The 13,657-nt window shown below is 39.3% G+C and overlaps 1 protein-coding gene across 1 annotated transcript; it reads left to right on the top strand.

Moving 5' to 3' along the window:
* Positions 1–8: 8 nt before the first annotated feature.
* On the top strand, positions 9–13,571 carry SASS6 (SAS-6 centriolar assembly protein). The gene is made up of 17 exons (XM_074151931.1): positions 9–121; positions 1,283–1,343; positions 3,161–3,240; positions 4,422–4,526; positions 5,342–5,513; positions 6,443–6,520; positions 7,506–7,625; positions 7,730–7,921; positions 8,135–8,329; positions 8,677–8,766; positions 8,847–9,026; positions 9,637–9,718; positions 10,156–10,265; positions 11,106–11,228; positions 11,526–11,614; positions 12,103–12,194; positions 12,291–13,571. The coding sequence occupies exons 1-17, from the start codon at positions 54–56 to the stop codon at positions 12,374–12,376; spliced, it is 1,923 nt and encodes a 640-aa protein (XP_074008032.1). The 5' UTR covers positions 9–53; the 3' UTR covers positions 12,377–13,571.
* Positions 13,572–13,657: the final 86 nt, after the last annotated feature.

Genomic DNA, 13,657 nt, shown 5'->3' on the forward strand with positions numbered 1-13,657 from the left:
CCATCTTGAGGCTCCTCCTCCGCGGGAGCCGGGCGCCAAACTCGAAGCTTAAGATGGCGGCGGAGAGTCTGTTCAACCGGCCGGTGTGCGTGCAAGTGAGGTGCCAGGGCTGCGAGGAAAGGTGAGGGGCCGGCTTGAACGGCGCGGTGGGCTCTGGCTTGGTTTCCTCACCAGCTGCGCGGAAACTTTATTGCATCCTTTAGGAAACGGGCTGCCGAGCGACGGGCTCTTTCCTCCTCTCTGTTCTTCCTGCTTTGTGCCCAAACAGCTGGGGGCGAGAGGCGGGGCCCTGCGCGGTGAGCTGAGTAGCGCCTGCTTTGGTCTTGCTTTGGGACTGTTTATGGGGTCCCTCTGGGTTAGAGGGAGGGGGACTCGGTCGCAGGAAGGCTGGAGGTGATCAATGAGGGCTGGAGCGGCTCCTATGGGTGCCATGCTGGGGAGAGGGGGCGCTGGTAGCGGAGGAAACAGGCAGGGGCTTTACAGAAACGCTGTACGGGTGCGGGGGCGAACGCGTCTCCCATGAAGGCGACGTGAGGGCCGGGATTTCTGGCTGCGGGTCTGGCCGGCCGGGCCGCTGTTTGCCCGTCTCCCAGGCCGCAGCGGTTGCCCCGCGGGCAGGCCCGCCTCCTCCTCTTCCTCCTTCTCCTCCTCCTCCTCCCGGAGCGGCACTGCCCCGACAGCGCGGGCGAGCCCACACGTCCGTCCCCGTGGGTGTCTGCCCAGGGGCACGTCGATTTGTGCGTGTGTGCAGGGCTCAGTACTGGTGCTTGGGAACGCCCGGGAACAAAATATAGTGGAATTTCAGGAATATAGGTGCTGTCTGGACCTATTAGTGCGTTAGGGCTACTCTGGCTTGCCTGTGTTAGAAGGTACAGAAAGGCTGATGGCTGTGGGTGTGTTTTGTAATGCAATTAACTTCTCGGGTAATTCAACAAGAAGTAAATGGAGACAAGGTAGCACTGTACGAATGATTATCAAAAGTTTCAGCAGTCATTAATAAATTTTAGCGGGCTTTTCCAAAGGTTCTAGTTTCTGGACAAAGTTTCAAAACATCTGCCTTGCTATTTAAAGTTTGGTGGATAATAAGCAATAAGAAAACCTGAGCTGACTGAGGAGCTGGAAACTGGGGGGCTTTCAGATATCTCAGTAGTAGTTTCTCAATATTTCTGCCTAAGTTTTTGTTTTCAAAATGTCATCTAATTCCTGCAATGTGTCTATAAACACATGTTATTCGGAGAATGTGTTCTTGATTTGTTACTAAGTTTCATCTTTTTGTACACAGGAGGTTAAATGTTCGAGTGAATATTGAGCTACTGTCAATTTCTAATCCTGTTCATAAAAAGGTTTGTGGAATAGTTACATTTGTGTCGTTCATTAGGTTTTACCTGAATTTCATTGTATAAGAGGACAAGTAGGCAAAAGCAAAATAGAATTTTAGTATGTTTGTCACTTGACCTTATTTTATTTTTGATATAATTTCTTGAGTAATTTAGTTGGTTTCATATGGTGTTTTTTTTTCCCTAGCATATTTAGCCCTCTCTTTTCGTTCGGCTGTTCATGGGCCTTAGTAAAGTTGCAAATCAAAAGTATATGGAGACCCTCAAAGGAACCCAAGTTAGAGCTTAAGAGCAGTCTCATGTTAAATATACTCAACACTTTTATGTAAGAATAAGAGCAGCAGTTGTCTTTGCAAAGTCCTCATCTTAACTAGCAAAAATGACAATTTGTATGTGGATGTAACGCTTTGCTTTTTATTGATAAGTGTGTTAGTCTTGAATGTTTGGAATTCATCTGGGAGGGTAGGAAGAAAGTAATGTGCAGTTACTGCAGTAAAAAAAAATCTTTATCAGGAAAAATAGCAATGAGATTACTACTGGAGGTTATAAAATCTTTTTTTGTTGTATGTCTAATTTGTTACTTAAACTGCACATGTACCTACCGTGATGTCAAGATTGGCCATTAGTTGGTTATAGTGTTATTGAGTAAAGATTTGTTTGTAAAGGAGTACAGTATTTCTTCATAAGATTCTGCTACCTTTGACAATGGTAATGTTAAGTTCAGTTAAGAACTGTGCACCAAGTTGCAGCCTGTCTCAGCAGGAGCCTGGAAATCCTGTTGGGTACATCAGTGAGCGATCAGTCTAAAAAGATAAATGCTTGGATCACTTAACGGAACATCAAATGAAGCAGGCATTCTTATCCTATTCAACGACCTGCCCTAGTTGGTTTGGGGTGGCATTAGTTTTAGCATAAGCTAAGTGCACATGTAAATCCCCAAAGCTTGTCTATACACCTCCAACTGAGAGTTTTGTAAGCATTACAGGTTTACTGAATTACTGAAACTTGTTTCAGCTCCGTGTGTGTACATGTGCTGGGGTCACACATCAGTTACGTTGGAAGAGCTGTCAGGGTTCTACTTCCTGTCCTTCCTCTGCTGGGGAATATTATTTTATTCACACAGGTTTGAGCCTCCTGATAGAGAACAGGTGCCTGGGCCTAATGTAGCAGGTGTTTTGCATAACCTCAGCCTCCTAATGAAAGACTAATGTTTACAGAGGGGCAGTTTTTCCAAAACACTATGTAGACCTCCAGTGAACAAATGAGTTTATTTTTAAAAGGAAAGTAGCATAAATGCTGTATTTCCTTATGAGCTTATGGGACTTTAGCTGTATCCATTTTATGTTTGCTTTGCAAAGCTCTGTATTCAAATATATAAGCTCTTCAGAAGGTGGTTTCTTAAACTTTTAGGAGCAGTATGCTCTGAAAAACTTCAGGTTTTGGGAATGATGTGTTTGTGATCCATTGCAGTGGATTGCTAGTGCTACACTATTTCATGATGGGGAAAAATAGCGGATAGTTTTCTTTCTGTAAAACAATGAAGACACATTGAATTTTGAAACCTTTGCTGCTCAAAGTTGAAAGCTTTTACTTGGGTTATTTTTGTAAGAAAGAGTTTTTCTGTTTTTCTCACTGTAATATTTGAAGTTATGTAAAACGTTAATGTTTTCCACCTTCTGAATTAGTTGCCACAATTCAGTCATATTTTTGGCTAAACAGTAAAAGCATTAAATACTGTTTGCAATATTGGTTTACAATATTTAAATGGTCCTACAGGGTGGTTTATAGCATTTTAGATCATATTTAAATGTCTGTCTTTTCAGGATTTAGCTGTTCGATTGACTGATGATACTGATCCTTTTTTCCTTTATAACCTTGTCATATCTGAGGAAGATTTTCAAAGGTAAGCAAAATGATAACATCTTGTGTGTGAAATGCTTCTAAATGCCGGGGGGAAAAAAAAAAAAAGAAGAAATATCTTTAGCTTAGAAGAGTCTATCTTGGAATTTAAGTTTTGGCATTTTCACTTGTTGAGTTTTGTCAGTATTTTTGTAGTATTGTTCTCCTTGACCAGTTGGTGAAACAGCCAAGTACAGGAAAGTGATTGGCTCAAGATTATACAGATGAATGACAGAATGCTCATGTTAAGTTCCCTGCATAGCTACAGTACCACAGTTCATGTTACTGCTTGCATCTTCTGTTTGTCATTACTACTTCTTATAGACTACTGTGAGCTATTCGAAGAAATAATTGCCAGAGGAAATTGCAGGGACACGGATTCACAGACCTGAGCCTTTGTCTTACGGGTTTCTTGCATGCTAACTGTACTCTTGGGTCTCATTTTACTTGCTCAGAATTTGATCATCAAATTTTGGCACCAGGCACGAGCAGTTCAGTTTTCTGCTTTGTTGTTTGGTGGTTGGCTTTTTTGTGTTGTTTTGTTTTGTTTTTGTGTTGTTTTGTTTTGGTTGTGTTTTTGTTGGTTTTTTTGCTGTTTGTTTTGGGTCCTGTTTGGTTTCTGTTTGTTATTTGGTTTTTTTTTTGGTTTTGGGGTTTTTTTTTTAAAGAGATGTGATCCGTAAGTGGATCAAAAGGCAAAAGTGAAACAGTGTTTATAAAATGGATGTGCAGAAGTGTTTTCTTACACAAGGCGTGGCTTTGTGTGTACCCTGTTGAATGTCTGATTCTGTCTTTGAGTTTACTGTGTCTATGGTGAAGGTGCACAATTAAATAAACAAGTAGGTGGATAAAGTTTTGATAATGGTTGAGTCTCTGCTCATTGTCCTTTGCTTCTTCCATGTGCCCTTATCCAATCACTGAACTGCTCCGTGCTGTAAAGAAGGCATTGTTTTTAGTGCAGCCCATTTACAAGAACTCTTGAAATCAAAAATGTCCTCTGGTGATTATTATCCAAGATGTGTTCGCGTTTCTTCTGTGTTCAGGATTGAAAATAACACGCTAGCAAACTTTAATGACCTGATCAGAATTAGTTCTTTCTACTAGCGTAAACAAAGTATTTTATAGGAAATAAATTAGACTTCTATATATTGTTAATATTTTTTTTTTTTCAATCTGTTTATATAGTTTAAAATCCCAGCAAGGTCTCTTGGTAGACTTCTCTGCTTTCCCACAAAAATTTATAGATCTGCTTCAACAATGCATCCAGGAACAGAACAAAGATATCCCAAGGTAGGTAATAAGTGAGTGCTGTAGCACTCTGTGTGTACTTGTTCTTAAAATACTTATCAGCCCCTCAGACTGAGAAGAGTCAGTAGAACAAGGATAATTTAGCATTCCCCTGGGCGCATCTGAGTATCAGTTGGTGGACATGCAGTGCTGGTGTGTCATGTTCCCCCTCCCTTTTTTTTTTTTTTAAATAGTTTAATGCTGGAGAGCTAATCTGAATTTGATGGACCGAGGTGTAAATTGTTCTGTTTCACAGGAGAAGGAAAAGTTATAAGGCATTCTGGCAAAGATTTTTTTCTTTCGTTTCAGTGTTCAGGTGTTAGGATGTGAGGAGGGAGATCTGAGGTCCACTCGTCCCTGTAGTGGCCTTTTCATATGTTATTTTTGTTCGTGTGGGTACCAAGGAAAGCCTTGTCCTGAGTGCCTGGCTCCCCTCCAGTAATCAGGCCACTTCCTGAAGTATCTACTGTGTGCTATGATTTTTAGTCTGTTTTCCTTTTGAATTTGGTTACTAAGGTCTTACTTTGTTTTGGACTCCTAAGTCTAAGATGGGCTTCTGAAAATTTTACAAATAAACAGATTGGTTTTGTACATTTCTTATTGTAAGGTTGATTTCTTGTTACATTAGTTGATATTTGTTTGTAGTATTTACTACAACGTAGGGTTTGCGTTTCATAGTTCTTTTTCAAAAAAAAACTGAACAAATTTTATTGCACCTATCAAATTATATTTTTATTTGAAAATAGCTTGTAGGATCTATAGGTAGTTTTGGGGGAAGAAATATGCTAAACATTTGATTATTTTTGATTTTCCCCTAGGTTTTTGCTGCAGTTAGTTTCTTCAGCATCTCTTCTAGATCACACACCTGTCTCTTTAAATGTAGTGGAGACCAACCCTTTCAAACATCTCACCCATCTCTCTCTGAAATTCCTACCAGGAAATGATGCAGAAATAAAGAAGTTTTTAGCCAGCTGTTTGAAATCCCTTAAGGTAAATGAAGGCGTGTCGTAGCTGCAACTAGGCCTTGATGCTCTGTGTACTTAAGCATTTTTTTCAGTCTTAATACTTCCAAAGTATGTACCAGATTGCATGCTCTGGTTTATCTTGTATTTTAGCTCATGTATGTTATTTGGGTGCATGTTATAAAACTAAATTGTTACTGTCACTTCAGCTATGAAAATATTATGTGTATATTCAGCCAAGCGTTATAATTTGAACTGGCAGAAAACTGGGTATTTTACACCTGCAGCGCCTGTAGTCTGCAGCTCTTGGATGCTGCAGCGTCTCACGCTTCATAGCCTTGTGCTGATTGCCAGATCGACTGCAAGAGTAAAATACTCTAAGTTTTCAGTCTCTTTGTTCTGCAGTTGGGTTTAGGAAAGAATCCATGTGTTTAGAATTCTAAGGCTTTATGGACTTCAAAGAGCTCGTAGCTATAAATAGCAAACTAAAATTGTAATTTTTCTGCAGTTGGTAGCATGCTGGGTTTTATTTAGTGAGAAATTAGTGCTCTCATAGTTTGACTGTTGTCTGTTTCAGTTTCATAGCCTGGGATTTGTGTCTCTCCTACTGTGATGTCATGGCTATAGCCACCTAATAAGCCATTTTCATAACATAAATTTACAGTATTTCACTTGATTGGTTGTTCATGCAATTCCTTTGTAAACAAGTCTTTATGAAAAGATATTTTTCCTTATAGAAACTTGGTAAAAATTTAATTCAGGGTTTTTACCTTGTGAGCCAATGCCTTTTCTTTTAAATGTATTAATTATACATTATTCAAAATTAAGTTTGTTTATTTTTTCCACAAATATAGTGGACATGTGGTTGCTTAAGCAGGGCATGCTGATAAAATGGAAGCTAAATACTACTTGTATTTTGGGAGCTAAGGATTTGACCTGATGTCACTTTGTACATAGGAAGACAAAATGATGTTGGAAGAAAAGCTTAGAAAAACTGAAGAGGATCTTACCAGACAACTGAGCTACACTCAACAGGTAATGTCAATTTTTAACTTTCCTGCTGTAAGTTGCACTTTTTTTAATCTGTGGCAAATGTACCTTCGTGTGGGCTGGTTGGTCAGCCACTCCCCAGCCAAGACAATCGACTTGGGAGTGAGTGAAGTACTGTCTGCTGTAGCATTTCCTGAGAACGAGCAAAGCGTGCAACTGAACATAAAACGTAGTCCTTACAGTACTAAAGCAGAATTTTACTTTATTTTGTACAGAGGTCTGTCTGTAAATGCACATATGCATTGGATGCTAAATATATGGTAGCGTGAAGATAAATATAGTCTACAGATTCTGTGAATAGTTGGAAGCTGTTATATTTGGAAAAAATGTGAAACCATGATAAATAAATCGAAAGTCTTAGACTTCATGTTACTCTACTACTTTTTGATTTTTGCAGTCAGCCCAGTAATGCCTTCTCATTTATGTATCAAGAGGTTGATTTGGGTCAAATTCTAGAATTATCAAGGTGACTTTTTTGACCCTCATGAAGCAGAAAAATTTCATTAAAACTCCTATAATGGAACTTTTTTGGAATGAAATACTTGTTTACCTGATCTTTGCAGTTTCAGCTGGAGTTACTGTGTGTGTTTGCTGAATGGGAACACAGAATTGCAAAGCAAAAAGAGGAAAAGATACTGCTGAAGAACTTTTTTTTCCCTACTAACACTTTGTGTTATAAGGGCAGGGAACGTGAGCAGACAGTTTCTTCAATCTTAAATAGCTGTTAAAAGAAAATAAAAGTGTAAATGAAGATTATTTTATCCACAGTGTCAGAAAGGTGCTCTTTGGCTTCTCAGTGCTTTACTTTTTTGTTTACAGAATGAATGGATATTTTGGCATCTGCTGCTGAAATTTAGATTTTTCTTAATAATTCCATGTCCTTTTTAAGAACTAACAGTAAAGAATCATTGAGTATTGACTGAAATGCTTAAATTTTTAAAACTCTATCTGTTTTGTCAAACTTAAACAGAGCTTGTCAGAGAAGAGCCGAGAACTAGACAAACTGAAAAATGAATGGGCATCACACACTGCAGCTCTAACCAACAAACACACCCAGGAGCTGACAAATGAAAAGGAAAAAACTCTCCAGGTATGATAGTAGAAAAGAATTAACAATATTCTTATATGTTGATAGTTTCTTGGCTTAATTTTCAAATTTATTGAAGAACTACTTAGTTTCTTTGCTTCTCATAGGCACAAGTTCAGTACCAACAGCAGCATGAACAACAGAAGAAGGAATTAGAAAATTTTCATCAGAAAAGTATTCAACAGTTGCAGAACAGACTCTCAGAACTCGAGGTCATCAATAAAGATCTAACAGAAAGGAGATACAAAGGAGACTCCACAGTCAGAGAACTGAAAGCAAAGCTTTCTGGAATAGAAGATGTATGGCTTAGTAATTTCCGTAACCAAACTTACTATATTTAGAGCACTAACACTGCCTGCCTGTGCATGTAATACCAAATATGGCATATTAAGTTTGTTCGGCTCCTCTTCACTCAACATTATTCTTACTGTTTAGTTATATCTGTTTAAATTACTATTACAGGTTTATTGTTGTTTTTTTTAAATAAATAAAATTCCTTCTCAACTTTCTAGGAATGTCAAAGAGCGAAGCAGGAGGTGCTGTCGCTGCGTCGGGAGAACACCACTCTGGATGCTGAATGTCATGAAAAAGAGAAACTCGTTAATCAGCTGCAGACACGAGTTGCTGTTTTGGAGCAAGAGATCAAAGATAAAGATCAGCTGGTGATTAGAACAAAAGAAGTATTAGATGCGACACAAGAACAAAAGGTTCCTTCAAGTTTCAAAATAACTTTCTCTAAAGCTCTGTAGGACCTTCTTAATTGTAGTCTCTGTAGATTAGCAGCTGACTATTTTTATGAATACAGCAAATAAGCTTTCAAATGTTGTTAAAGATTCTAAGTAATGGCATCAAAAGTATAATGGGTTCAGTTTTACAAAGGTCAGTGCTTCTAAACAAGAAAGTGGATGAATTGAGGGACTATAATTTGACTGAAAAGCAAGGTGTGAATTTCTTGTGAGGATTAGCTCAAAGAATTATTGAGGTTCTACTTGAAATCATAAGTGACGTCTATCACATCTTTAGTATAATTTTAATATTCTTTTATTCTTTAAAGGCGATACTGGAAGAAAGTACAGAGAAGAAACAAAGTCATATTGAAAAACTGGAGACAACAATTAAGTCGCTGTCTGCTGAACTTCTTAAGGTTTGTTTAAACTTGCCATTATCCTTATTTTTAAGTTTTTATTTTGAGAATATCTGCTTTATTATATTTTTTTTTAATAGGCTAATGAAATTATCAAGAAGTTACAAGGAGATTTGAAAACTCTAATGAGTAAATTAAAATTGAAAAATACAGTGACAATTCAACAGGAAAAACTATTGGCAGAAAAAGAAGAGAGACTTCAAAAAGAGCAGAGAGATTTGCAGGAGATGGGACAATCTCTGCGAGTGAAAGAGCAGGAGGTACCGTGGCACATTCACCCGCTCTCCTGTAAATGCCGTTGTATGTACTGTGTTGGGGGTTGTTTTTAACTTACTTATTTACAGCAATTAGGTCTTAAATGTTTCCGTGAAATAGAAATAGAACTTTTACTTAGTTAACACCTTTATTTAAAGGTGTAATCAACTTGTCATTTTTTTCATGTTAAACTGGTTTGTAGGAGCCATCCATCCATATGGAAGGAAACTAAAATTGTGTTAAGAGTAGAAAGCAGTACTATGGATGAACGGACACCCTTCGGAGGCATATTCATGTGGAAGTCGGTGGAGGAGGCAAGAACAGGAACAGAGGGAACTTTTTGTTCCATTAAGCAGATTCCCCCGCTGAGAGTCCTTGTGCTATTTAATCAGAGAAGAATTAAGGTCGGAAGGGTTTCTGGCTATCATCACCCTAGCTAAAAGTAGGGCTTATTTTAAAAGAGTTATCGTGTTGCTTTTGTAAAACACTGAGTTCAAACTTCTCTCAGGAATTTTAGAACAACTTTATGGCTCCTTTATTTATTTATATAATTTCTTCAGTTTGTAATTAGTAGTAGCTGCTGGTGGTGTTATAATTATTATGGGAACATTGCAGGTCAGCAAGCTACAAGAACAGCTAGAAACGACAATACAAAAACTAGAAGAAAGTAAGCAGTTACTGAAGACCAATGAAAATGGTAGGTTTATACAATTTCACTACTTCTGCTGTAAAAATGACACAATGATCTGGCTGCTACTGAAAATTAACGGAAGCCGCTTATATTGCTTTACCTGGGCTCTTTTTTGTAACAAGCTGTGTTATGGTCATTTATGGAAAAGAAGCCTCTGGCTGCAGCGTGTGTAACAAGGGAGAGCTGGAAGCAGAGGAGACTTTTGCAGTGGTCACTTGGGGTGGTGTGTGAGGGGGGGCTGACTCCAGAGGAAGGAACGTGCAGGGACGCGGAAGCTTGAACAAAGAAACTTTTCATGAGACTAAGGCTTCTGGTGATGCCTGAGCTTCAGGAGGGAAAACAGCCCAGTAAGCTGTTGCTTTTTTTTGAAGAAGGGCTACTTCCTGTTTGAAATGGCTTGTAAGAGGTGGGAAGTGAGCTTGACCTTTTTCTTCTTTCTCCAGTAATCACGTGGTTGAACAAACAGCTGAATGAAGTTCAGGTGGGCAAGAAGCTGGAGCCTTCTGCCGGTCCCCACGGAGGTGTGAGGGCTGCCGTTTCGCCTCATGGCATGGTAAAATACAGCTTTCCACAGGCGTGGTTATGATGTAGCCATTATCTCCTGAAATGTATGTCCTTAAAAGAAAAAAGCAAAAGCGCTTTCATCATCTTTGGGCTGTATAGTTTTGGGTGGGTGTAGGTTTTTTGTTTGGTTGTTTGTTTTTTTTTAATAACATAGTACCCTGTTGGGTGCTACTTGATGCTCTGGCCTTCTCGGTGAGAATGGTCTAAACTCTCATTTGGTAAAATACACAAACCAACGCAAAATTAGCTTGGAAAAGATGCAGCGCAGGGTGAGGGGGGGAAAAAAGGCAGCATTTTTGTGTTGTGAGGTTAATTTACATACTAATTATCTTGGTATAGGTTGAAAAAGACAGCGTACTATTTGAATAATCTTATTAGTGATATTTAGAAACTTATGACAATAAGGGGTAAGAAGCATTACCTGCTTTGTTAAACACCACAGCTTGTTGGTTCTTACTCTTTGTTGTCCCGTGTATACGGACGCCTGTTGTCACCCAGCAATTGATGAGCTGCTCACTCAGTAGTGGAAAGGCATGTTCATGGAAAGAGGTCTCTGGTTTATAGCTAGATACATTTAATATATTAATCAGTTACGGGGTGTGTAGCTTATTATGAGCTTATAATTATTAGCTAAGTGCTTATCTAACTTTTAAAAAGTTATGTTTTCCTTAAGAATGTGACTCTTGGGAAAGTGATGTTTTCTTCCCATCAGGAAGACTCAAATGTCTTTGTAATTGTGGTTAGTTGATAATTTTGGAATTCTGCATCTCTGTAAGCAATTACTTCAAGACTTGTTTTTCTTTTTGGATGTATTCTGTTTCTCTTCCAGCCCGACCGACCATCCTTTCCCAGCTCAGGAATCAATCACCCTATTTCTCCTCAGTACACTTTCCACAACTTTCCGGAACCAGCACACAGCAAAAATGTCAATTCACGCTGTCCAGTACCAAAGGCAAGCACTTTCACTTTTCTCTTTGGTTAAGAACAGGAGAGCATAAAATATCAAAGCTTAATGTTTTGAATATTTCTCAAAATGCATAAATATTTACTTGTATACTTGTATATCCAAGTACTCTTAGACTCCCTGTGCTGAACACTATCAGCTTGGCTTTCGGTTGCTGCTTCTTGCACGCTTAGCTGCACAGAGGTGCTGTGCAAGGAGTGGCCACCTTAATCCCCCAACAGCTCACTCCGGGGCCGTCGTGTCTGGAGCAGCTCTCTCTGACCTGCAACTCTTACGGTTCTGCAGATCCAGTTTAACACGCAGCTTTCTAAAATTAATCGTTGTTCGGATGTTCAGGCAGCGACCACAGCCACTCATCCAGCAAATAAGGAGAAGTAAGTGTCATCTATTGCATTTTTACTGGGGCTTTTATTATTACTATTTTTATCGAGCCGTTTGTCTTCTATGTGTGTCTGGAACCGAGCAAAACATTTCCAGTACCAAAGCTAGTTCTGTGATCTGCCTTTCTCCATCAATGTCTTAATGAATTTTAATTTGTGGCAGAGGTAACTGGTCACTAAGCATGGTTTGTAGATAACAAAGGAAGAGCCATGCTTTCAGGAGTGGGTCCCAAGGAGTACTGTCCCTCCTGGTGACAGAGGTGAGGCTGTCAGGCGATGGGTCAGTCAAAAAATTAGTTCTAGACTGTTCTTAACCTATTCAGCGCTGGTTTACCTTTAAATGAAGTTCATAGGAAATCAGTAGTTCCACTTCAAATTAAGATTTTTCTGAATGAGTCTGTATCCACAGTTGGTGTTCGTGCACTGCTAGTTAACTACATTTGTTTTAAATTTTAATTAGCCTTTTTTTTTTTTTTCTCTAGTGGTGATAATCTGGGGCTGGATTCAAAGTATTTCAAGAAAAAAGACGACAGCATTCCTTTACGAGGGCTTAGCCAAAACACAGTTAACTCAGGTATGTATGGAATAGGAAAACAAGCCCTTATTTGAAATGTAGCTAGAGGAATAGTTATGGTTCTAAGAGTAGTATCTTGTTTCTGTTGTTCTACAGAGTATCTGAAACCGTACTTGCCCACAAAAGCCCAACCGGCACCGAAAGCTGCAGTCACACCAGCCTCTGCTTATTTTCCTGGATAGTAGACAAGGGCTCTTAAAGTAAGAGTCCTCTTCTAACTATTGGGGCGACCATTTGACTCTTCTGTAATAACCTATTAGTAAAGTATCAACGTGAACTGACAGATTCAGACTTACAAAATTATGTTTTCTTTGAGAAAGATGCCTTGACTGACCTGGATGACTTTTCAGGATACTTGAGCCTGAAGAAAACATGGAGCTTTAGGCAGCCTCAGCCGTAGCGGGAGGGATGCTGCAGTTACGTCACTGGGGCTGTGCAGCATTCTCTTAGCACACTGGAGACCCTCCAGTCTTCCTCAAACCCACTGGAGAGCACTGACTTTTTTGTTACAGGAATTGAGAAGTGTGGCTGTACAACAGCTGGAATGTGCCCTGTGAGAGACCAGTCCTCTCTCAGTACTTTTCTTGCTTCCCCTCAGAGAAAGGACGGTGCAAAGAGGAAGTGCTGGAGAACAGGGTGGTGCAGAGGGTGATGCTGTCCCTGCCACTAGTGGCCAAGCCCGTGGGTCAGCACGACTGCCTCATCCGCCCTCACAGTTTTAATTTTTAAAAATTGCTTAGTTTTGGAACCAGCTTATTGCATATAGACTTACAAATGTATTTAGTATTAAAGGTGCTAAATTATTTCATGGAAGGTATAAAATTATAATTTAAAATTACCATTCTTGGTTACCCTAACTCTTGTATGAATCTGTCAGTATTATATTCCAGAGGCCACCATGCACAGCAAAACATAAGGGGAAGTAGCTGAACAGTTAACTAGTGACAGTATCACATCAGGTAAAAGCTACTTAATTTTTACTAATCCTACTTTACACTGGTAAGACTGCACCGACGTGTAGGATACTCTGCCAGGGGAGTTCAGGGGGGCTGAGTCTGTCGGGCTCAGACACTGCAATCATGTAACAACTTTACTCAGTGCCCTCTTTTATTTGGGGTCCCAGTAAAGAACTGGAGTGCAAGTATTTGTAATGTACAAAATACATCTTTTTAACAAGTACTTACATAGTTTTGTTGTTAATGATATTTCATACCTTTTACCTTAGTTATTTAAGTGCATCCAGAGGATTGTACATTTAAGTGGTTTGTTTTGCAGTGCAAAATGTGTATATTTGTTTATAAATCAGCACCATGTCAATGTATATTCACTTGTTTTGGCATGTGTAAGTTTCAGTGGAAATATTAAATGGTTTTTATCAAAAACTCTGCTTAGTAATGGTGTAAGAGCACTCCACCCCCGTCGCCCCCGCGCTGCACTCCCAAGACCGGTCCATTCCCCTTACC

This window comes from Numenius arquata, chromosome 8 (assembly GCF_964106895.1).
Source record: "Numenius arquata chromosome 8, bNumArq3.hap1.1, whole genome shotgun sequence".
In the NCBI taxonomy this organism is placed as follows: Eukaryota; Metazoa; Chordata; class Aves; order Charadriiformes; family Scolopacidae; genus Numenius; species Numenius arquata.

Coding starts and splice junctions, on each gene's coding strand:
- SASS6 (XM_074151931.1), top strand. CDS start 54: ATGGCGGCGGAGAGTCTGTTCAACCGGCCGGTGTGCGTGCAAGTGAGG. Junction 1,344..3,160: donor CTAATCCTGTTCATAAAAAG/GTTTGTGGAATA, acceptor CTGTCTTTTCAG/GATTTAGCTGTTCGATTGAC. Junction 12,195..12,290: donor CCAAAACACAGTTAACTCAG/GTATGTATGGAA, acceptor GTTGTTCTACAG/AGTATCTGAAACCGTACTTG.